This window comes from Triturus cristatus, chromosome 1_1 (genome assembly GCF_964204655.1).
Source record: "Triturus cristatus chromosome 1_1, aTriCri1.1, whole genome shotgun sequence".
Lineage (NCBI taxonomy): Eukaryota > Metazoa > Chordata > Amphibia > Caudata > Salamandridae > Triturus > Triturus cristatus.
The window spans coordinates 152,111,692-152,136,816 of record NC_140579.1 but is presented as its reverse complement, the minus strand read 5'-3'; the positions used below and the strand labels follow the sequence as shown (position 1 = coordinate 152,136,816).

The 25,125-nt window shown below is 46.1% G+C and overlaps 1 protein-coding gene across 1 annotated transcript in view; it reads right to left on the bottom strand.

Moving 5' to 3' along the window:
• LOC146869867 (uncharacterized) overlaps positions 1 to 25,125 on the bottom strand; it is a 196,992-nt gene that overhangs the window by 3,207 nt on the left and 168,660 nt on the right. The window contains exon 2 of the mRNA XM_085640675.1: positions 202 to 488. Coding sequence (XP_085496801.1) covers positions 202 to 488 — 287 coding nt within the window. The remainder of the gene's footprint in view (positions 1 to 201; positions 489 to 25,125) is intronic.

The window sequence follows — 25,125 nt, the reverse complement described above, 5'->3', positions numbered from 1 at the left end:
CAACTCAGAATGTAATGTGAAGGCACAGCTTCCAAATCAACTTTGCAAGTACAGGTAGGGCAAATGCATGCCACAGGCACCCAGGCCAGCAGCCACGTACATGCCACAGCATCACACTACCAACATCACAGAGGCCAGCACTGGCACAGTCTCTATACATGCAGCCACTCCCATCCAAATTCAGACTCCCCAAATGCTCACCCCTGGATTGCTGCTGATGCTCCTTCAAACGTGCATCTAGCTCAGGCTGTGTCACCGCCAAGATGCGCCCCATTAGTGGTGTCATGCTGCGCCGTGCCAGACGCCCAGTGTGAGGAAGCCGCCCCAGGGTCATCTCTGCCACATTCGTTGCCAGCCGGCTGATGTCATCCCAGCTCTTGTGGCAGTGGGTGCGCCATCGGCTTGAGCCCCCCAGGGCTCGCACCTTCACTGCAATGGCCCTCCACACGGCCTTACGCTGGTGTACCTTGAGCTGCAGGCATGGGAGACTGGGAGGGAGAAATGATCAGGTATACAGTGCCATGTAACAACATCTATTAGTATAGCAGCAAGATACAACCAAATCACATATCCAACGATAGATCAATCAGAGACTATAGTACAGCCCACATGTGACCCCTGCATGGGAAAAGCTGATGTTAAAGCATGCAGGTGTGAGGGGGAAGACAGTCCCTGCACATCTCACACACATTCATGATGCCAGCACTGAAATCTGCCTGCCCACATCTCCAGTCAATTGTTGGGTTGAGCAATACATACATCACATATCAACCTGTGTTGGGGGGGTGACCCACCGTGTCCAAGACTGCGCAGCCCTCAATGTCCCTGCCCTGTGAATAGATAACTGTGTCATGGATGTCACATTGAGGGACATGATCTCACGAATACAAAATCCCCTTCAAAAGGGCGGTTGTGTGCAATCTACAGTGCTAAGATGAGCCAAGCAATCACTGTCCTGACTACAGCATGAAAAACCTTCTGCGTCACTTTATGGCTGACAAAACACAACACAGGTCACTCATACTTACATGTGCAGGGAGGGAAAGCTGTGTCATTGGGTACACACACCCTCCAACAGGAGACAGCATGTTAGTCAGTGCATTACACTACTCCACACTCCCAGGCACATACTGCATCAGTCCACTACATGTGTGGCCCCCCTGCCCTACCACAACACTGTTTAAGACTCACCACGACATTTGGGGCACCATATAGCCTTGGGTACTGTGTGAGCACCTCGTCCACCAGGACCTCCAGCTCCTCGCTCGTGAAGGGACTGGCACGGATCTTCCCTGTCCTTGCCATCACTGTGGATGTGAGACAACATTAGGGGATTTTGGTGGTGAGGGTACCCAGGCAGCAGTCCCTGGAGGCAGCAGCAGGAGAGGGGTCTCAGGCAGCAGTCCCTGGAGGCAGCAGCAGGTGAGGGGGTCTCAGGCAGCAGTCCCTGGAGGCAGCAGCAGGTGAGGGGTCTCAGGCAGCAGGCTCTGTGAGCAGTGGCAATGTGAGGCTCACTCCCACATATATAGCCCCCTGGGGTCGTTTCAAAGGTGCCAAGCAGCAGCAATTGGTGGTCCATGTCTGTCTCTACCTCAAATGCAGCCAATGACTGCCTCCGCGGTGGCGGAGCACACCTACCGCGATCTTCAAAATTGCATCATGGCACCGCTATCGAGCTTCCCATTGGCTCTATGGCAACTCCATGGCGGTGTAACACCGCTGGGGCCCGGGGTGAAGCTACCGCGATGGTGCATCTTTCAAATGCAGCCAATGACCGCCTCCGTGGTGGCGGAGCACACCTACCGCGATCTTCAAAATTACCTCATGCCACCGCTATCGAGCTTCTCATTGGCTCTAGGGCGAGCTCCAGGGCGGTGTAACACTGCTGGGGCCCAGGGTGCGCTACCGCGATTTTAGTGGCAGAGCATGCCAACCTCCATTTCCACATTTCTCCATGCCTAGGAGTACTGCACTGGTGTGAATGGGGGTGCTGGTGACACCACCGGTGCCTGGCGGTAGCTAAATCGATATGGCTTGCCATGCATTGACATGTGACACCGCCATTCAGGCAGCGGAGCATGCCAACCACCATATGGGCATGTATACATGACTATGAGTACCGCACTGGTGTGAATGGGGGTGCTGGTGACACACTGTCAATAAACAGTACAGTTCGAAAAGGGGGGGTCTAAGGGAAAATTTGATGACCGCCACAAGATTTATTCCCCATAATCTATATCAAAACACAGCATGAAATCTTGGGGTCAATGAACAAGGTATTAAAAAGTTTGTGTAAGTATTTATCGAAAAGTAATAACCCTACAGATGTATAGCAATGACTAAACCTCACAGTCTAAGACTGTGGGCATATCCCTTTAAAGGACGAATTCCCTCACTCACCATAAGTGACATGCTTCATCATTTGGGAATCTCCTCCCAGAGGAAAAACCTAGTTCCTCCGGGGGCTACAACCGCCTCTCTGAGAGGAGGGAGCTCAGGGTTGTTTTCTTCTTTATGTATAGATGGAATATACTAAATCCACAAATGATGAGCCTAGTGCATGTGAGGATGGACGCAGCGCAAAATATAACCAAATGTGCAGGGAAAGTGATTTAAAACTAGTTAGAGAATGTAAAACGGAAACTTTATTCTAATACATCTCTACTAGGATTAAGAAAAACAGTGCACCAACAGTATAATTCAAACTGTTTTGGTGGAAAAGAAAAAAGTGGTCGACATGTTTCAGCCTAACACCCTTAGATGGGCAAAGCTTTAATCAGGACCTAATAATGGTGCTGCTGCATGAATGTGTACGTGATAACAACTGAAAAGGATATACGGACAGGAGCTTGGAGCAATCTGTCTTTTCTTCTAAAAACCAATACCTACATAGGAGACAATAAACAGTGCACAGCATCATATACATATCATCTCTAGTCCTATTTTCAAATGCCAAAGGTCTAAACACTGTAAGTGATACTACTAATCGAAAATAAGGCTTACCCGCATCCTGCTGGGTAACCATTTCACCTCAACCTGGCAACAGCTCAGGGTGGGGCACCGCTCTATAAAGAAACGATGTGGAATACATTATTAGAACAACCTATATGAAGGTCTTGGAAAAGCATTCTTTCTTTTTTGAACCGTATATGGTGAGTAGTGTGCATACAAAGGAAAAGAACCCACAGATGCACAATTAAAATGTAACAACACATTCAGTCAAGCTGGTTGCATTGTGTGTCTATAAGATAGGCAGAGAACCACATTAATGTACACTAAAGATGGATGTTCACCTTCATAAAATGTCTTACACCCAACAATATAAACAAACCACTTAAAGGTGTTTGTATATAGTGGCCATGTGTAACAAAGATAAAGGCTGTCACATATCCCGCTTTAAACAGCCTACAAATACAACGCATGTATCTAGAAAAACAAGCATGGAACAAGGAAAAATCCGACATTATACTCGGTAATCCTGTTACCTTGTTCTCAAACCCAAAGGGGCCCAAAGACCCCGTGGTCTGCTACATTTGTGTATGTCAAATGGCTTCCAAACGGTTGCACAACTAAAACCTAGCTACGGGGCCACTCACCTCTCCGTCGGTACTCCGGGCTTTACATGAGCCTGTAACCGGAGGTGAGTGCCCCGTGGTATGTGATGCTTAAATATCCGAAGGAAATTGCGTTCATCCAAAACCGGTGTGTTCAATTTCAAAGCAAAGAGTGAACGCACATGCGGTGCGATGATGCCACTGCCTCATCGCGCATGCGCCATGCGAAAACATCAGGTTCTGGTAGAACGCATGCACGGATAGAAGTCACGCTCTGTTGGTAACGTAAGGGCAGAACACCGTGTCAGAACTGTTCAAGATACCCGTTACGATAAAAGCAAGCACCAATCATCCTTGCGAGCTCAAGAGATCATTAAAGACTTATTTTAAATAACAGAGCTCACACTCAAAATGACCCAACCGGCCAAGAACGGTATCAGAGCTATAAAGACCAGCAATGTTACGTTGCAAAAGATCAACCACCAGTGATATTAAAGAGCTAATGGAGCCACCTGCCAATTCCAAACCTGCCACGGGACTCTCTTTCAAAGAGATGCTGTCAAATCATTGAAGAAAAAAGTTATTAAAGTACTACAGATATATCTGTCTTGCATGGGTAGGTTGTCGCCCCATCATATACTGTGCTGTGGTCCCAAATCTAAAGACAATATGAAAAAATAAAGATCAAGGACTTCACAAACCACATAACATTCACATGTGATTGCGACCAACTCTGCGTTCATCAGAAGCTCATACTTTACACGGGTGAATTAACAACTGCTCGAGCAGAGGTTCATAACCACAAAACCAGTCATCATAACTCCTGAGGACTGCATCTGAACATCCTTAAGAGATAGATCATAAAGCATAATGGGTAGATCATAAAGCAACCCAGGGAATATCATCATTCAGGCCCTCCAGGTCTGTCTTAAGTTTATGTACCCACCACTGTTCACGCCTGAACAGAAAGGAGGATACATCGACAATATGTCTGGGGATAAATGGTTTCTCCAAAACCACCCACCTGAGGTCTTGTGGGCCATGTTGGACCGTCAGGAAATGATTAGTCAACCTCGTTGCACTTTTCCTACATCTTATCGTGCTCTTGTGCGCTAAGATGCGGGTCTTGACCTTACGTGTGGTCATCCCTACATACCGGAGGGAACAGGGGCATGTGATCAAGTAAATCAAATTCTCACTGTTACAATTGGTGTGAGTCATAAGCAACCAAGGTCTAGAGGAGCCAATTTCAACTTCAGAGGTGTGTGACGTCTGAGCACAGACTGAACAAGAACCACAAGGAAAATGACCTCGCACTGGGGGTAAATCCCATAAGGTATTCTGTATGTCTCTTTTCTTGTCTTGTGGACGAGTGTGTACTATCCGATCCTTTATGTTAGAACTACGCTTAAAAGCGAAAAATGGACGGGGTAGTGGTCTCGTATCTATGTTTAGAATCTTCCAATTAGACAGAACGCTCTTCTTGATCTTATGTGAAAAACTACAAAACGTATTTACACAGGTGATTCTCTCTGAAGATTCTTTAGAGGTGGAAGGTTCTAACAAAGCAGCCCTGTTGTTATTGGCCGCACGTTTCATGGATTGCTTGATAAGTCTTTTCGGATACCGTCTGGTTTCTAGTTGGACTGACAAGTTTGTGGCATGCTCCTTGTATTTCGCCATAGTGGAGCAGTTCCTCTTTACTCGCAGGAACTGTCCGAAAGGTAAATTTGCTTTCAGGGCTTGCGGATGGAAACTATCGTAAGCCAAGAGAGAGTTCCTGGCCATTGGTTTCTTAAAGAGCTCAGTGCTTAAACCTCCTGCTGCAGGAGAAATCATGATATCCAAGAATGGTAAATTGGTCTTGCTATAATCGCAAGTGATTTCCGGTAAGGAATTCCTTCCATTTAACCATTCTTTGAACTCCATGATTGAAAAAAAGATTTCCTCTCCAGATCACTAACACGTCGTCAATATATCGTCTCCACAGACGAATATGGTCTCTGTGTGGATTGTTGATGTTAAAGATATATTCCTGCTCAAAGATGTGCACATACAAATTCGCTAGACTAGGAGCGAAAACGCTCCCCATAGAGGTTCCAGATATTTGCAGATAAAATTGATCTTCAAACTTAAAAAAGTTTTCTTTCATCGCTAATCTAGCACAATTGATGATGAATGAAACAGGAGTAATGGAGTCTGGAGTACTTTCTCGTAGTAAATTTTCAACAGCTGCCAGAGTCTCATCTTGAGGAATACACGTATAGAGAGATTCTACGTCAAATGAGACGAGAAAATCCCTTTCTGTGTCAAACTCAATGGTATCAAGTAAAAGGAGAACATCCTTCGTGTCTTTCAAATAGGTAGGCATTTTCACTACCAAAGGTCTTAGAAAATAGTCAACAAAGGTGGAAAGCGGTTCCAGCAAAGAACCCAGTCCCGAGATGATGGGACGTCCAGGGGGTGGCCTTTGATCTTTATGCACCTTAGGAAGCGTATAGAAATAAGGTACAACTGGGTGAGACTTAACCAGAAACCTGGATTCGTGTGACGTTATCCACCCGTTGGTGAGCGCTTCCTCTACTGCAATTTTAATCTCTAATTCCAACTTTTTGGTGGGATCTTCATTTAATAGTTTATAACTACGAGTGTCTCCCAATTGCCTGAGACATTCTGTGCGGTAAGCCGTGGTATCCATAATCACAATCGCCCCCCCTTTGTCAGCGGGTTTGATTGTGACGGTGTCATCAGAGGCTAGGTTCTGCATCGTTAGCCTTTCGTTCTTATTGAGGTTCTGAAATTGTCTGTTCTCATTAGCACAGATCTTATTAACTTGTGCATTGACTGCCTTTTCAAAAGTAAGTACCTGTGGAGGAACTTGATTGGAAAGAGCACAAAAAGTGGACTTATTTCTAAGGCCTGTGTTTTTATCAGGTAATTCAATCACGTCCGGACTATTGTCCCTGAAGAAAAAATGTAAACGAATTTTCCGGAAAAATTGCGCGAGTTCTTGCTTGATCTCAAAAGTATCACCTCGATATGAGGGTACAAAGCCAAGTCCTTTATTAAGTTGAGATAGTTCATCTACACTCAATATTTTGCCACTCAAATTAATGACTAAGTCATCAGGTTGCTTGGACCTGCTTGGGTGTCTGATGTGCTCCTGGTCGAGCGTGCAGGTGGATTGTCTGTCCAATGTACCTGTGCCTGAGGGTTCCTGCGCCTGCCTCTGGATCTGCCCCGGCCAAACCCTAAATAAGGCTGGTGTGGATACATCGGGGGCTGTGGCTGATAGGGAAAAACATGTCCCGGTGGTTGTAATGGTGGATAGCTAAAGGGTCCAGGGGGCCACCATTGGGGATGGGAATTAGGAGGAAAACCCCCTCGGTACCCACCCCAAATACCCCTAGTTCTACGGCCACGGCTTTTAGAAGTTTGATCTCCTAAGTTGGGAGTGTCAGAGTCACTAGACCAATCATCGCTTCCCGATGATGAGTAGTTGGACCCATATCTCCGGTCTTGCCGATTATATTGAGGAGGCACATATTGTGCGCTTGTGTAAGGATAGATCTTCTCCATGGAGAAGCGAGCCAGATCTTTTTAAAATTTGTTGATCTTAGTGGTTAACACTGAATCCTTAAACTCTTTGTTGTTCTTATTGTTTTCCTCATTCTACATCTCCAGCGATGATTGGTCTAGTGACTCTGACACTCCCAACTTAGGAGATCAAACTTCTAAAAGCCGTGGCCGTAGAACTAGGGGTATTTGGGGTGGGTACCGAGGGGGTTTTCCTCCTAATTCCCATCCCCAATGGTGGCCCCCTGGACCCTTTGGCTATCCACCATTACAACCACCGGGACATGTTTTTCCCTATCAGCCACAGCCCCCGATGTATCCACACCAGCCTTTTTTAGGGTTTGGCCGGGGCAGATCCAGAGGCAGGCGCAGGAACCCTCAGGCAGAGGTACATTGGGCAGACAATCCACCTGCACGCTCGACCAGGAGCACATCAGACACCCAAGCAGGTCCAAGCAACCTGATGACTTAGTCATTAATTTGAGTGGCAAAATATTGAGTGTAGATGAACTATCTCTACTTAATAAAGGACTTGGCTTTGTACCCTCATATCGAGGTGATACTTTTGAGATCAAGCAAGAACTCGCGCAATTTTTCCGGAAAATTCGTTTAAATTTTTGCTTCAGGGACAATAGTCCGGACGTGATTGAATTACCTGATAAAAACACAGGCCTTAGAAATAAGTCCACTTTTTGTCCTCTTTCCAATCAAGTTCCTCCACAGGTACTTACTTTTGAAAAGGCAGTCAATGCACAAGTTAATAAGATCTGTGCTAATGAGAACAGACAATTTCAGAACCTCAATAAGAACGAAAGGCTAGCGATGCAGAACCTAGCCTCTGATGACACCGTCACAATCAAACCCGCTGACAAAGGGGGAGCGATTGTGATTATGGACACCAGGGCTTACCGCACAGAATGTATCAGGCAATTGGGAGACACTCGTAGTTATAAACTATTAAATGAAGATCCCACCAAAAGGTTGGAATTAGAGATTAAAATTGCAGTAGAGGAAGCGCTCACCAACGGGTGGATAACGTCACACGAATCCACGTTTCTGATTAAGTCTCACCCAGTTGTACCTTATTTCTATACGCTTCCTAAGGTGCATAAAGATCAAAGGCCACCCCCTGGACGTCCCATCATCTCAGGACTGGGTTCTTTGCTGGAACCGCTTTCCACCTTTGTTGACTATTTTCTAAGACCTTTGGTAGTGGAAATGCCTACCTATTTGAAAGACACGAAGGATGTTCTCCTTTTATTTGATACCATTGAATTGGACACAGAAAGGGATTTTCTCGTCTCATTTGACGTAGAATCTCTCTATACGTGTATTCCCCAAGATGAGACTCTGGCAGCTGATGAAAATTTACTACGAGAAAGTACTGCAGACTCCATTACTCCTGTTTCATTCATCATCAATTGTGCTAGATTAGCGATGAAAGAAAAATTTTAAGTTTGAATATCAATTTTATCTGCAAATATCTGGAACCTCTATGGGGAGCTTTTTCGCTCCTAGTCTAGCGAATTTGTATGTGCACATCTTTGAGCAGGAATATATCTTTAACATCAACAATCCACACAGAGACCATATTCGTCTGTGGAGACGAAATATTGACGACGTGTTAGTGATCTGGAGAGGAAATCTTTTTTCAATCATGGAGTTCAAAGAATGGTTAAATGGAAGGAATACCTATATGAAATTCACTTGCGATTATAGCAAGACCAATTTACCATTCTTGGATATCATGATTTCTCCCGCAGCAGGAGGCTTAAGCACTGAGCTCTTTAAGAAACCAATGGCCAGGAACTCTCTCGTGGCTTACGATAGTTTCCATCCGCAAGCCCTGAATGCAAATTTACCTTTCGGACAGTTCCTGCGAGTAAAGAGGAACTGCTCCACTATGGCGAAATACAAGGAGCATGCCACGAACTTGTCAGTCCCACTAGAAACCAGACGGTATCCGAAAAGACTTATCAAGCAATCCATGAAACGTGCGGCCAATAACAACAGGGCTGCTTTGTTAGAACCTTCCACCTCTAAAGAATCTTCAGAGAGAATCACCTGTGTCAATACGTTTTGTAGTTTTTCACATAAGATCAAGAAGAGCATTCTGTCTAATTGGAAGATTCTAAACATAGATACGAGACGACTACCACGTCCACTTTTCGCTTTTAAGCGTAGTTCCAACATAAAGGATTGGATAGTACACACTCATCCACAAGACAAGAAAAGAGACATACAGAATACCTTATGGGATTTACCCCCAGTGCGAGGTCATTTTCCTTGTGGTTCTTGTTCAGTCTGTGCTCAGACGTCACATACCTCTGAAGTTGAAATTGGCTCCTCTAGACCTTGGTTGCTTATGACTCACACCAATTGTAACAGTGAGAATTTGATTTACTTGATCACATGCCCCTGTTCCCTCCGGTATGTAGGGATGACCACACGTAAGGTCAAGACCCGCATCTTAGCGCACAAGAGCACGATAAGATGTAGGAAAAGTGCAACGAGGTTGACTAATCATTTCCTGACGGTCCAACATGGCCCACAAGACCTCAGGTGGGTGGTTTTGGAGAAACCCTTAATCCCCAGACATATTGTCGATGTATCCTCCTTTCTGTTCAGGCGTGAACAGTGGTGAGTACATAAACTTAAGACAGACCTGGAGGGCCTGAATAATGATATTCCCTGGGTTGCTTTATGATCTACCCATTATGCTTTATGATCTATCTCTTAAGGATGTTCAGATGCAGTCCTCAGGAGTTACGATGACTGGTTTTGTGGTTATGAACCTCTGCTCGAGCAGTTGTTAATTCACCCTTGTAAAGTATGAGCTTCTGATGAACGCAGAGTTGGTCGCAATCACATGTGAATGTTATGTGGTTTGTGAAGTCCTTGATCTTTAGTTTTTTCAGATTGTCTTTAGATTTGGGACCACAGCACAGTATATGATGGGGCGACAACCTACCCATGCAAGACAGATATATCTGTAGTACTTTAATAACTTTTTTCTTCAATGATTTGACAGCATCTCTTTGATAGAGAGCCCCGTGGCAGGTTTGGAATTGGCAGGTGGCTCCATTTGCTCTTTAATATCACTGGTGGTTGATCTTTTGCAACGTAACATTGCTGGTCTTTATAGCTCGGATACCGTTCTTGGCCGGTTGGGTCATTTTGAGTGTGAGCTCTGTGATTTAAAATAAGTCTTTAATGATCTCTTGAGCTTGCAAGGATGATTGGTGCTTGCTTTTATCGTAACGGGTATCTTGAACAGTTCTGACACGGTGTTCTGCCGTTACGTTACCAACAGAGCGTGACTTCTATCCGCGCACGCGTTCTACTAGAACCTGATGTTTTCGCATGGCGCATGCGCGACGAGGCAGTGGCATCATCGCACCGCATGCGCGTTCACTCTTTGCTTTGAAATTGAACACACCGGTTTTGGATGAACGCAATTTCCTTCGGATATTTAAGCATCACATACCACTGGGCACTCACCTCCGGTTACAGGCTCATGTAAAGCCCGGAGTACCGACGGAGAGGTGAGTGGCCCCGTAGCTAGGTTTTAGTTGTGCAACCGTTTGAAAGCCATTTGACATACACAAATGTAGCAGACCACGGGGTCTTTGGGCCCCTTTGGGTTTGAGAACAAGGTAACAGGATTACCGAGTATAATGTCGGATTTTTCCTTGTTCCATGCTTGTTTTTCTAGATACATGCGTTGTATTTGTAGGCTGTTTAAAGCGGGATATGTGACAGCCTTTATCTTTGTTACACATGGCCACTATATACAAACACCTTTAAGTGGTTTGTTTATATTGTTAGGTGTAAGACATTTTATGAAGGTGAACATCCATCTTTAGTGTACATTAATGTGGTTCTCTGCCTATCTTATAGACACACAATGCAACCAGCTTGACTGAATGTGTTGTTACATTTTAATTGTGCATCTGTGGGTTCTTTTCCTTTGTATTCATACTACTCACCATATAAGGTTCAAAAAAGGAAGAATGTTTTTCCAAGACCTTCATATAGGTTGTTCTAATAATGTATTCCACATTGTTTCTTTATAGAGCGGTGCCCCACCCTGAGCTGTTGCCAGGTTGAGGTGAAATGGTTACCCAGCAGGATGCGGGTAAGCCTTATTTTCGATTAGTAGTATCACTTACAGTGTTTAGACCTTTGGCATTTGAAAATAGGACTAGAGATGATATGTATATGATGCTGTGCACTGTTTATTGTCTCCTATGTAGGTATTGGTTTTTAGAAGAAAAGACAGATTGCTCCAAGCTCCTGTCCGTATATCCTTTTCAGTTGTTATCACGTACACATTCATGCAGCAGCACCATTATTAGGTCCTGATGAAAGCTTTGCCCATCTAAGGGTGTTAGGCTGAAACATGTCGACCACTTTTTTCTTTTCCACCAAAACAGTTTGAATTATACTGTTGGTGCACTGTTTTTCTTAATCCTAGTAGAGATGTATCAGAATAAAGTTTCCGTTTTACATTCTCTAACTAGTTTTAAATCACTTTCCCTGCACATTTGGTTATATTTTGCGCTGCGTCCATCCTCACATGCACTAGGCTCATCATTTGTGGATTTAGTATATTCCATCTATACATAAAGAAGAAAACATCCCTGAGCTCCCTCCTCTCAGAGAGGCGGTTGTAGCCCCCGGAGGAACTAGGGTTTTCCTCTGGGAGGAGATTCCCAAATGATGAAGCATGTCACCTATGGTGAGTGAGGGAATTCGTCCTTTAAAGGGATATGCCCACAGTCTTAGACTGAGGTTTAGTCATTGCTACATATCTGTAGGGTTATTACTTTTCGATAAATACTTACACAAACTGTTTATTACCTTGTTCATTGACCCCAAGATTTCATGTTGTGTTTTGACACACTGTCAACGCCAGGCGGTAGCTACCGCGATATGGGTGCCAATCATTGACACGAGGCACCACCATTCAGGCGGCGGAGCATGCCAACCGCCATTTCCATATGTCTCCATGCCTATGAGTACTGCACTGGTGTGAATGGGGGTGCTGATAACAACGCCGGTGCCAGGCGGTAGCTACCGCAATATGGTTGCCATGCATTGACACGAGGCACCGCCATTCAGGGATTGGAGCATGCCAAACGCCATATGGGCATGTCTACATGCCTATGAGTACCGCACTTGTGAGAATGGGGATGCTGGGGACACACCGCCAGTGCCAGACGGTAGCTACTGTGATATGGGTACCATGCAAAGGGGATGTCCATCTGTCACACATCAACAGTGCATAGTGCAACATGTTCAATGGCACATCATTGTGCACACAATGCCAATGTTCAATTTACTCCACTGATGGCTACACATACCATGTTTGTGTGTGTGTAACGTACATTTGTCTGTAGCCACTCACATGTCACTTGAGGATTTGATGTTGGTGTAGGCAGGACAGTGTAGTCCTGGACTGTACAATGTGTACACATGTCAATGTGTTGAGATCCAGTGACAATCACAGCAATGCTCGTTTCAATGAATGTTGATCTAATTAGCATTGCCTCTCATGTCTGCTCATGAACACATTCATCATTCCAGCGCCGACTGTGGTCATTGTGTGGTGGATGTGTGCCAGGTTGAAATGACGCATCAAGGTGTGACCGGTACAGCAGCTAGGTAGGAGACAGTGGTTTTGATTAGTTACACATATGCTGGATGCTAGACTCCCAGGCGTGCACATGTGTACTGTGGCCATATCCCTATGTGCATTCACATCGACAAAGGTGATGTTTGAGGTACTTGTCTTGTGTAAGTTGAAACGTGTGCCCTTTGTGTAGCTGAAGGTGTCCCTCCATGTAAGCTGGTCTGTTAGTCACTCTAGATGTCAGTCATTGTTGTCGTTGTGTCATCCTGAACGTGATTTGCTGTGCACATCTCTTGGTGTATTGTATTGACGTGTCGACTATCAACTCCAATAGGAGGAGGCCAAATTTGATTCGTCACTTGACGGTGCTGGAGGACATGGAGGATGTTGCGATCATACGGAAATGCCTCCTGGACAGAGCCACCCCGAAAACCCTCTGTGATCTGTTGGATCCCCACCTGCAGCCACGCAGGACATATCCAACAGCTTTCACCCCTACTTATAAGGTGATGGCAGCCCTGCATTTTTTTGCGACAGGATCTTTCCAGGAGACTGTGGCCAGCGCTGGTGGGATGTCACAACCGATGTTCAGCATGGTGCAGCATGATGTACTGTCCGCCATGATGCAATACAAGGACAGATACATCCATTTCCCCATGGGTGCTGAATTGCCAGCTATGAAGGGAGACTTATATCCCCTTGGACACATCCCCAATGTTGTTGGGGCCATTGATTGCACCCATGTCGCTCTTGTGCCACCACAGGCAAGGGAGCACATTTACAGCAATCACAAGCATTACCACCCAATCAATGTGCAGGTGGTGTGCCTGGCAGATATGACCATCTCGCAGGTGTGTGCCAAATTCCCAGGCTCGGCCCACGACTCATACATCCTGAGGAACAGCATAGTGCACCAGCTGATGGATATTCTTCTTCCAAAGAATGCATGGATTGTGGGGGATTATGCCTAGTCGTGTGGCGTGCTGTGTGTGTGACCTGCTCTCCTGAAACTCTGCGACATTGCAATGTCTATTTGTGTTTGTCATACCTAGGTGACTCTGCATATCTCAACCGTCCCTGGTTGCTGAGCCCACTGCGGAATCCCAGGTCCCAGGCTGAAGTCCGCTACAATGAGGCCCATGGGAGGACACGTCGTGTGGTGGAGCGCACTTTTGCCCTGCTCAAGTCACGTTTCCGGTGCCTGGACAAGACCGGAGGTGCACTGGCATACTCGCCCATGAAGGTGTGTCAGATTGTTGTTGCATGCTGCATGCTCCACAACCTAGCCATTCGCAGGGAGATTCCCCTGCTCCTGGATGATGGTGAGGACCCAAGGCTCCAGCCTGCAAACCAAGCCGTGTCCAGTGATGAGGACAGTGGAGAGGAGGAAGGTGTTGACCTGCGTGAACAGCTCATAACCCGCAACTTAACTTGACGGTGGGTGGCAATATGCAACATACCCATTGTCTGTTGTGATTGCTGTTGTAGTGAAGGGGCATGTGAGAATTGTAGCAACAGCCAGTTGTAGACTCAGTGGTGGTTGGAAATGTTTCTAGGACATGTCATTTGGGAACATCAACGGGACGTGTATGTTGACACTTGGGGGCCATTGTGAGATGTGCATGTTAGGTTATCCTGGTGTTAGAGCTTGTGTGATGTCTGTGATGCCACACCCAGACCAGTGACAGTTATTCTGTGGTGTTTCCCTAGGTGCCTTCGACTTCTCCTTGCCTACATACAGCCCATGGTCCGGGTACATTGTGATCATGTTGAAGACTGTACACCCTGCAATAAAGATGGAGCAGACACAACAACATGTTTGTGAGGATATTTTATTTACTATGGTGAGATGCAAGGGGGGTGTACATTTACATGGGGGGGGTGAGTTGACAGTCGTGCTAGATGAAATGGTCAAGTAGTCACCACATTGCTGTGGTGACCCAGTCCAACAGGCAGATGCCAGTCACAAGGCAGTGTGGGGTAGGACAGTCTAAAGAGTCAATGCAGTGGTGGAGAGGGTTGCCATCATGGCTGGCTCCGTGACTTGCATCTGGCAGGTGCTTTGCCTCTAGATACTCACAGTGTCTTCTTGGGACAGCCCCTTTGTCGTTTGGCAGGGGGGGGTCCTGCTGCAGGGCCAGTGGGGTCTGAGGACTCACCCCTCTCTGTGGGCGCAGGGGAGGATGGTGAACTGTCAGTGTGCAGCAAACCAGAGGGAGGCAGAGGTGTTGTCTGGGACACATCCTGTCCCTCAGTACCGTCACTTGCTGGCCCAAGAGGTCCACGATTTGTCCCATGCGTCTGTCGATGGACCGCATCAGCAGGATGAGCTAGTGCAACAGATCGTCCGACCGGCCTGTTCGTCCCTGGGCCTGTTCGTATGCGCCCAGCACTCTGGAGATGTGTTCTAGGGAGTGGGTCCCATCCTCCTGGTGACACTGGGTGACCCTGCCCCTCCCACCTGCCCTGCTGCCACGGACCTGTTGCCTCACCACTGTGGGCACCCGCATCCTCTCCCTGCCCTCATCCATGGATGGTGGGTGCGGTGCATCCTCTGGGGCAAGGAGGGTGTTGCCGGCAGCACTGGTGGTGGTGGTGGTGGCTGTGGATGCACAGGCCGTGACAGCAGGGGTCTGCTGTGGAGTTGTTGTTGCTGCAGATGTGGTGGGGGGGGACGCTGGGGTCCTGGGACCTGTTGCTCCCTGGCACACCAGATGGGCCGGCCTCGAGATCATCGTCCACGGAATCCTGGGAGTCAACATCTGAGAGTCATTGTACCAGGGGTGGAGACTGGCTCTGCAGGTTGCTGGTGTTGTCCTCTGCAATGAGTTCTTGGTCACCTGTGTGTCAGATGGGAAATGGTCATTGCAGTGCACCCGTCAAGCTTTAGGTTAGCTGTGTGTCATTCACATTTTATACACAGCACAATTGACATATCATCACACTTTTGACTGTGTGCAGTGCTGTGCTCCCTGACATGATACAGTGGTACAAACATTACTTGTCCATGGTGTGAGGTGTCAGGGCATACCATACGAAGCGTGTCCAATTGAGGTTTACTGGGACTTGTTGCCATCTAGGGCCTGGCACAACATGTGTTTAATTGTGGACTCGTGGTTTAGTTGTCTGACCTAGCAGACGTCACATCTGGCCATCGACTGGCCATTGTCATCTCCTGCATGCCTTTGTCTTGTCATGTGCATATCTTGATTCGTGCCACCACACATGCATTCATATTTTGAGAATGGTCCTTGTTGCACTTGCCCCATGGTGATGCACATGTAACTAGTTAGTGTCATGAATGTGCCAGGCTTTCTTCTACTTGTGCATTGGTGTGTCACACTTTGGCGGATGTGACAGTTTCCTTGGCTTACCTGTGTGCACACTGTGCTTGGCAATGGGTAGGTATGGCTCTTTGTGCAATGTGAGGGCTGGTGTTGTCATATGGCACCACTTAATTTGGGGGAAATGTGTGGGTGCACGTTCTGGCTACCTACCTGTGAGTTTGTTTGTTGTACTGCAATGGCTTCCAACTGCTCTTGGGTGGGGTGGGGAGGAATCCATCTTGCTAGGCTGTGGCACAGGGGGCATGGTGGGAGTAGTGGTACAGGCCCTCTACCCCCAGACACCCTCATTGTAAAGATGGCTACCTACCTGTAAGTTTGTTTGTTGTACTGCAATGGCTTCCAACTGCTCCTGGGTGGGGTGGAGGAGGGATCCATCCTGCTCAGGTGTGGGCCAGGGGGACTGGTGGTTGTTGTAGTGCTGTCTGCCTGTATGCATGCCCCCATGGTTATGTTGTTAGCTATCTTTGTGGTGAATAGGAGTGGGTGTATGTTGGATCTGTGAGCCATGTTTTTGTGAGTGTGGGGTGCAGATAGATGGTGTGTGTCCTAGGTGGTATGGCTTTGTAGTTGTGCAAGACAGTGCATAGCAGAGTCATTTATTTGTACTTACCAGCCTCCACTCCCCCGGCTACTCCTGTGAGACTCTCTGGATGCAATATGGCAAGCACCTTCTCCTCCCATTGTGTGAATGTTTTTAGTGGAATGGGAGGGCCACCGCCAGTCCTCTGAGCCAACTCATGGTTCTTGCTCCTCCTCTCCTTGACCACCCTCTTCAGGTCATGCCAACGCTTCATGATCTCCTTTTTTGATCTTGGAGTGGTCCCTACTGCATTGACCCTTTGGACTATTCTAGCCCACATTTGTGTCCTTGTAGCTAATGGTGTCTGTTGGACCAGGGTACCAAAAAGCTGTGGTTCCACTCTGACTATCTCATCTACCATGACCTTCAACTCACTCTCAGTGAATTTGGGCATTTTGTGTGTGGCCATGGTGTGTGGTGTGCAAAGTGATTGTGGATGCAAGGGTGTGAGTGGTGGTTATGGTTGTGCTGTGTATGGTGTGTGTTGTGCAGGGGGGTTAGTTGTACTGGTTTGGAGGTGGTGGTGGTGGTGCTGTGTGTCGTGTTGCTGGGGATGTTGTATCCTTTGCCTCTCCTATCAGCTGGGGTATGTGTCCCTTATCTCCTGGAGTTTTGCAAGGGATTGTGGTCAGTGAAGGAGCTGGTTTTATACACAGCTATGTGGGTGTGTCCAATTGGGGTGTTGCTGACAGGTGTGTTGTCCTGGGATTTGTATTTTTAGTTTTGGCATGTGGTTGTGTCATTGGGGTGTGTTTTGTGTATTTGGGAGGCATGTCTAGTTTTCTGTGTGCACTTTTTGGCCTTCTTGTGGGGTTTTGGCTTCGTCTGCCATATTTTTGACGGTTCATCCGCCACGGTGGCTGTGCTTCAGCTCTTCTGCTAGCTCTCCCATTCATTCCATTGTGTGACCGCGGCAGTCGGTGACGGCGGTACATACCGTGGGACCGTCGGGGATATACTCATTTCCGGGACAGTGTCTCCACTATACTTGCGGCGGGTTGTTGTTTTCCCGCTGCGATTCCGACCACCGCGGATGGATTTTGGCCATCTACGCCCGCTACGGGCGGTTATTCTGGGACAAGTACCGCCGCAGTCGTTTTTTTTGGGTGGTTAATGCTAATTTGTCCGCCGGTTTTCCCACGGGGCCGGCGGGCGGTTGTTTTCTGCTTCCATGGCGGTCGGGGTGTTTTTCCGCCCTACATCCGAATGGACCTCTAAATTCGATCTGAACCCGCCTTAATTTACAAAACATGGTTGTGACCCACTTGAATTAGCAAAATACAAACAGATATCACTCATAAACGCAGATATGAAGATTATGTTGAAGGTTTTGCCCAATAGACTCAAGGTCTATATTCCATTAATATTTCACCACCACAGGTAATGTTAATACATGATCACACTTAAGTGAATCATATTAGGACAAACTCCCATCGACTGTTGGAGACGCAGAACAATGAGGATGAGAAGGTGTTTGTCTCTCTTGAAAGCAAGAAGGCGTTGAAACTTATAAAGCGGACTTACCGTTATGGATTATGGAGGTCATGGGCCTAAGGGAGTTGTACTTTGATAACGTGAATCTAAAGTGCTTTATGGGCTGAGTGACCTGTGGAAGCTTCTCATCCACCTTTTTTGCTCTCCTTTGTAGCACAAGGCAGGGGTGGACACTCTTTCCGCTCTTCTTTTTTTTTTTTTTGGGGAAAAAATAAAAATAAAATCGGAAATACAAATGAGAACAAATTAAAGCTAAAGATATAATCATAGATAGCATCTAAAGGAAAAAATACATGAAAAATAGATCAAAAGAAAGAAATGCTTAAGGAAAGCAAAAATAAAAAAATAAAATGTAAAATATTTCTAAATGTATTTTTTTAAAAATCTGCATTTCCTTTAAAAAATGGTAACCTCATCATCCCTGGAACAGAAGATCAGGAACAATTCCACCAGTTAAAAAAAAAAAACCTCCTTCACATAAATATATTAATAAAATTAAAGGACTTATTATGGTGTACAACACCATCGCGAAACATGAACAAACAAGATAAAACCAGACATTGTGCGGTGCAGTTGCATTATCACATTCCAATATAGGTGCATGTGCTATGGCCGTACATTGGCCGTAGGACAAGCTCCCATAAGGAAATAGGAGGTGGAGTTCATCCCTGCACCGTGTGCCAGGCAACACAGGGTGCTTGATACACAGTGCAGGGATCAACAAGTGGGCATCCTAGGTATCCCCTTAAACACAAAACGTAGGCCGCAGGGTGAAGTCAGTTTCCAACAGGCTTTCCATATGTGAAAGCCGGATATTAACCCCTTCGCTGCGGCGGAAATTCCGCCGCAGCGCTGAGGGGGGTTTGGGGGCAGCGCGGTGGCGCTGTGCTCATGACGGAGCCACTCCGTCATGAGCCACGGTTGGGCTGTGCTCATGACGGAATGGTTCCGTCATGACTCCGCCCACGGCGCTAATCGCCCGCACAGGTGGGGAATTAGCGCCGCGTGGGCGGCGCGGCCGCCAAAAGCCGCAGCATGACGGAACCACTCCGTCATGAGCACACGGCAACCGTGGCTCATGACGGCGTGGTTCCGTCATGAGCACGGAACGAGTTAAAAAACCCTGACAGAAACAGTGCATCATAATCCAAATGGCATAAAACGCCGTACATATTAATTACATGCAAGTTCTGATTGGGCAACAGGCTCATGGAGCCCGTCGAAGGCCAGCGTGAATAACCGGCCGGTTTCACTTCAGACCGGCAGTATTATATCAGCAGGTCAAAAGTGAAACTGACTGTTTCTGTCATAAAGTCTCCAACCTAAGGTCGGAGACTTTCAAAGTAAGAGCATAATGAAGGCATATATATTACACTTAAAACTACTAAAATAACTCTACACATACTAATCAAAACATAACTAAGGGGCTGATTACAATGGTGGTCGGACTTTGTCTGCCCGCCAGTGTAGCAGTGATTGGGACCGCCCGTCAGACATGCAGCGGGCCCACTAGTGCGATCAGGATGCGCCCGCGAAAATGGCAGGCAAATCCTGGGTCTTTAACATTGCAGGCGGAGCTGGGGGCTACAGCACCGTCCATAATGTGGAAAGACAGCTTGCATGACACAACCAAATATGGTGGCGGTGCCTGCTAGACACCGCCACCATATTAGTGGCCCTTTTCCATACACCAGGAAATCGGTGCGATTGCCACCGGTGGAAAAGCGGATGACAGACTTTGGGGGTCATTAGTATAGCGGGCGGATCGCCACCGCCTTTATGGTGGTGGCGATCCGCCCGCTAAAAACATCCGCCCGCTGCAAATTTCCCCCCGCCACATTACCATGGAGGGGGGAGCCCGGCGGACGGGAAGACCGTCCACCGGTTTTCTGCCAGTGGGCAATCCGTTCGATTGCCTACTGGGCGGAAAAGCAGTTTATATGGTGGCGGTGTCTGGTAGACACTGCCATCCATATTACTATGCAGGCGGGGACCTGCTTTTCTGTGGTGGCAACGCCGCCACGGAAAGGCAGGCGGTGTTTGACATTGGGGGCCCGTAGCGGGGGTGGGGGGTGCACATGGGGGCTACCTATGGTACCCCCCTGCATTTCAATTTAAAACGTGGCAAGCACCGCGCGGTGCCTGTCACGCTGTGCATTGAAAGGCACAGGCTGCCTTTGTGGCATTGCGGCGGGCAGCCAGTGTGGCTGGCGCATGCTAATCGGGAGTGCGGGACCGCCGCACCCTCAGCAGGCAGTACCGTTTCCCGAGGGTATGGCGGGCGGACTTTGTCCACCCACCATACTAATGAGGCCCTTTGCGACCGCAACGATACCCACCACCATCCTAATATTGTGGTGGGTAAATCTTAATGTGATGGCTATCATAATGAGCTCATAATATACTACAAATCGCAAAGTCTTAAAGGTTATCATGGTAGTAAACATATAACTGTAAATATGTATTACACAACATATTAAAATGCACAAAAAGACAATACAAACAATATAGAAAACCTAACTACCTCCCCTCTAATATTAAATTAACTAAAATTAAAACTAACCTTAACCGATAACCGTAGCTACCAAATACAAGCTTCTCTCCCCAAATGCATCCAAACAAAAACAGGGATAGATGAAAAAATCTACTTGGACTCCAAATAAAAAATAGAAAAATATTATGTACCTTTGAAGTCAATATAACACAATATGATTCTAAAAATATATGTAAAAAATGATATCACTTCAAAAAAAATGTTATACAAATGTTTGACAAAATGAAGAAATATATAGTAATTATTATTATAATATACATACATTTTAAAAAATATATACAAAATGGTTTGGTTAATTTGTTGTTGATTATTTGTAACAAAAAATACACAAATGTTGCAAAAGTAATAAAAAATGTGTAAATATAAAAATATAATGCATGAAAAAAAAAGATTGTTATGTATAAAACTGTATTTCCGGTTCAAGTTATAAATTAAAAAATATTATTTAAAAATATAAGATTATTTAAGGGATGATTAGCATGCAGCTGTAAAAGCCTCCGACCCTTCATCAGAGCCTTTAACCCTTTCGATGCTTGTGACAGAGCGTTTCCGTCATGCGCGTCGGTAATCCGCACCGCGCTGAAGGGGTTAAAGCTGCATCGTAATATGCCTGTAAGATTACTTTACGAGTGCCTCATTTTCATGATAGCGGTCGTAATGGAATTCAAACGGTCATTCAGGCTAACTTAGATGCGTAAAAAAAAATTTATGCCAATTCTGTATTGGACACCCGACCAAGTGAGGTATCATTTTACTCGGAAGACTGAGGAGGACGCTGTGTGGTAAGATATTTGTGCCAGCATGGTGATCACACACAAAATATGTGGAAAATGTGATTTTTTAAAACTAAAATGGAGGTTTGCACAGAATTCAGGTCAGGAATATTTTTGGGGGGATACACGCAAGCCATACCTCCCTGTACTCGCCCAGATGTCTAGTTTTGAGAAACGTTTAGTTTTTAAAAAATGTATAAATTTGCTAGGTTTCGCGAGGTGCAGGCAGAGCTAGGATTCAAAATCCAAAGCTTGGCACTTGGAAAAATAAGGGTCAGTTTTCACTTCAAAAATGTGGTGTGTCTACATTGCATTTTGGGACATTTCCTGCTGCAGGCACTAGGCCGACACTCACAAGTCAGCTACCGTTTTTATCAGGAGACTTGTGGAAAACAGGGTGGGTAGAATTTTGTGGGTCAAGGCAGATTCAAGAACTCTCCATTCCAGAAATAAGAGGAAAATGTGTTTAATTTTTTAGAAGTTTGAGGTTTGCAAGGGATTCTGGGACACAGAACCTGCAGAGAGCCACAGAAGTGACCCCATACCGGATTTCACTTGGGGGCTCAATAGTATGTCGTAACGTTCGACACCGCCAAGCCTGCAGTGGCGACCACCACCACATAGTAACGACTTAAACCACCCGTCATATTACAATGGCGGGGGGTTCCCAGCGGATGCAAAGTGCGTCTGACGCTTTTCTGCCATCCGGCAATCATTCCAAATGCCAACTGGGCAGAATTGGCCCCTAATATGGTGGAGGTGCCTAGCAGGCACCACCATCCATATTAGGATGGTGTAATTAGAAGACCTTTCCATGGCGGCTTCACCGCCATGGAAAGGATGGCGGGTATTGCTTTGGCGGTCTGGGGGTTTGAGAGGTGGGAGGCTGCACTTGGGGGCTACCTTTGGTACACCCCTCATTGTCATATACAAGGTGGCAGGCACCAATAGGTGCCTGCTACGTTGTGCATGGCAATGCAAGACTTGCCACTTTGGCTTTGCGGCGGGTGATGCTTACAGGAGATGTGCAAAACACACTGCTTCTAAAATCTATATTTAGTTTAACCCCTTCCCCGCTCATGACGGAACCACTCCGTCATGAGCCACGGTTGCGCTGTGCTCATGACGGAGTGGTTCCGTCATGCTGTGGCCGTTGGCGGCCGCTCCGCCCACGCGGCGCTAATTCCCCGCCTGTGCGGGCGATTAGCGCAGTGGGCGGAGACGTGACGGAACCACTCCGTCATGAGCACAGCTCAACCATGGCTCGTGACGGAGTGGTTCCGTCACGAGCACAGCGCCACCGCGCTGCCCCCAAACCCCCCCCCCCAGTGCCGCGGCGGAATTCCTGCCGCGGCGAAGGGGTTAAGAAATATTTGGCTTTCTTTTGTACCTATATTTATCTGTTTATATTTACCAAATGAATTGCGATAAACACATTACACAATGAAAAACAAGTACAAGATGCAGCTCAGTTTTTGGATCTGTGTTCCGCGGGTTCTTGGTGAACCTATAAGTCCTACATATCCCAAAAAAAGAAGGGTTATGCAGATTAAAATTTTATATTATTTGGCATACTTTACATTACAGGTGAAAACGTTGACAATTGGCAATTGTGTTTTCAACATTAGTGCAATATTTTCTATTATCAATTGTAAATTTATATAGGAAATCATTAAAGGATTTAGGCAAATGTCCCCATTACTTAATTCATAATTTTGTCTAGTTTTCAGAAATGTCAAGTTTTCGGGGCTCCATTTTTGTTTTGAAACCCATTCCTAACACAGTAAAATTTAAAAACTTCAAAGAAAATTTTAATTACTGTCAAATGTTTACTTGCCCCTGAAATCAGAGATGATGGTGATTTTATCACCACAAACACATTGTTGATGCCATTTACAGGAAACACACCAGACGCTTTCTAATATAGAAGTTTTTTTATTTAAAAAGGCAAAACATTAAAATATTTAGAAAATGTATGAGTCCCTTCCAGGGCAATTAAAAAACCCTGGGTACCTTTCGAATACTCAGGTTGTTGGGAAAAAGGGGACAAATTTAACATTGATACCTTACGTGGACAAAAAGTTACAAGGGCCTAAGTGCGAAATAACACAAAAATAAAAAAAAGAAGGATGAGCACAGGGGGGTGGGGAAAGGCCCTATTATATTTAGGTATAAATATATACATATTTGTAAAAAATTATGGCATTATGCAAACAAAAATAAACTCCTTTTTTCAAAATCTAAAAATACTTTATATACCAAAGATTTTGAGAAAAGAAACATTTTCCAATGTCTTATGCATATGCTACATATGAAAATATAGTCAGTCATAAGCTTTTATTCGATATGCAAGATATCTTGTAAGCACATAAAAAATACAATAGACACATAAAAATCACAGTTCCAAGAAGCCAGTATGAAAAACATAAGAATATAAAAAAGGGCATAAATTTCCCATAATAAATTATCTAAAAAAGAATTAAACAGCTACTGACAATCTCTTGCAGCGAATGAGCCAGGACCACTTTAAAAATTTCGCAATTCCACACACAAAAAGGGGGGAAGTGTCCGTCGTTAAAATGCGCAGGGCCTCAAGGTGACTACGTGTGCCCATATTGCGACAGAGGGGTTTCAACCAGACACCCCTGGGCCTTGCATAATCCGGGCAAGCAAATAAAACGTGTACAATAGTCTCAACCTTGCTAGGGCAACATGCACAATTGGGAGAAATGCGGGGCACAGGTGACCAACTCGATACCAATGCACCTAGGGGGAGGCATCCAACTCTGAATTTGAAATAAAGGGCTCGGTCATAAGGGAGAGTTATCAAGTCCAGGTAGGGTTCAAAAGCCACAGTGTCTTTAATTTGCAAAAAGGCGACAGTCGACTTGCAGTGGTTGGAGGTTGTATTTAGCCGCTCCGCACACCAGTTCCAATAATGCGCCTTGACAACTTCTTTTGTAGGGGCTGAACGTGATGACCAGCAGCCTCCTAGACCGACATTCTCCAAGAGCTTTTTGGTATCTCTAAGCCACTTTATTTTGGCCCAGCCCCCCAGACTCATAATTTCTCCCAAGGCATCAGCATAAGATTTCAATTCTTCACCCCTCCAGATTCTTGTCCATAACAAAAGCGGGCGAAGCTGGGCCTGGTCTTTAATATTTTTGCAGCCCATGTCCAACCGGACAGGTACGGATGGAGTACTCAGGGGAACGGAGATAAGAGATTTCAATAACTTACTCTCCGCTGTCTCTAGATCTTTCAAACAGCAATGGCCCCACAGTTCTGCCCCATACAAGGCTGATGACACTACTTTAGCCTTGTAAATGTCAACTACTGGGGTGAGTGATCTTCTTGGAGAGGCCCTGAACTCCCTCATAAGGGCACCTCCCACTCTCCTATGGCTGAGGACCATTTTATCAATATGACTAACCCAGGACATCCTATCCGTAATCCGGATACCCAGGTAGTCAAATTCGGCTACTTTCTCTAGGGGTGTCGAATTTAGAGTCGGGGGGCGGCCCAGTTTCTTAGGAGGATTTAGGACTAGATATTTTGTTTTATCCACGTTTATTGTTAATCCTCTTGCATCACAGAACTCCTGAAATCGTG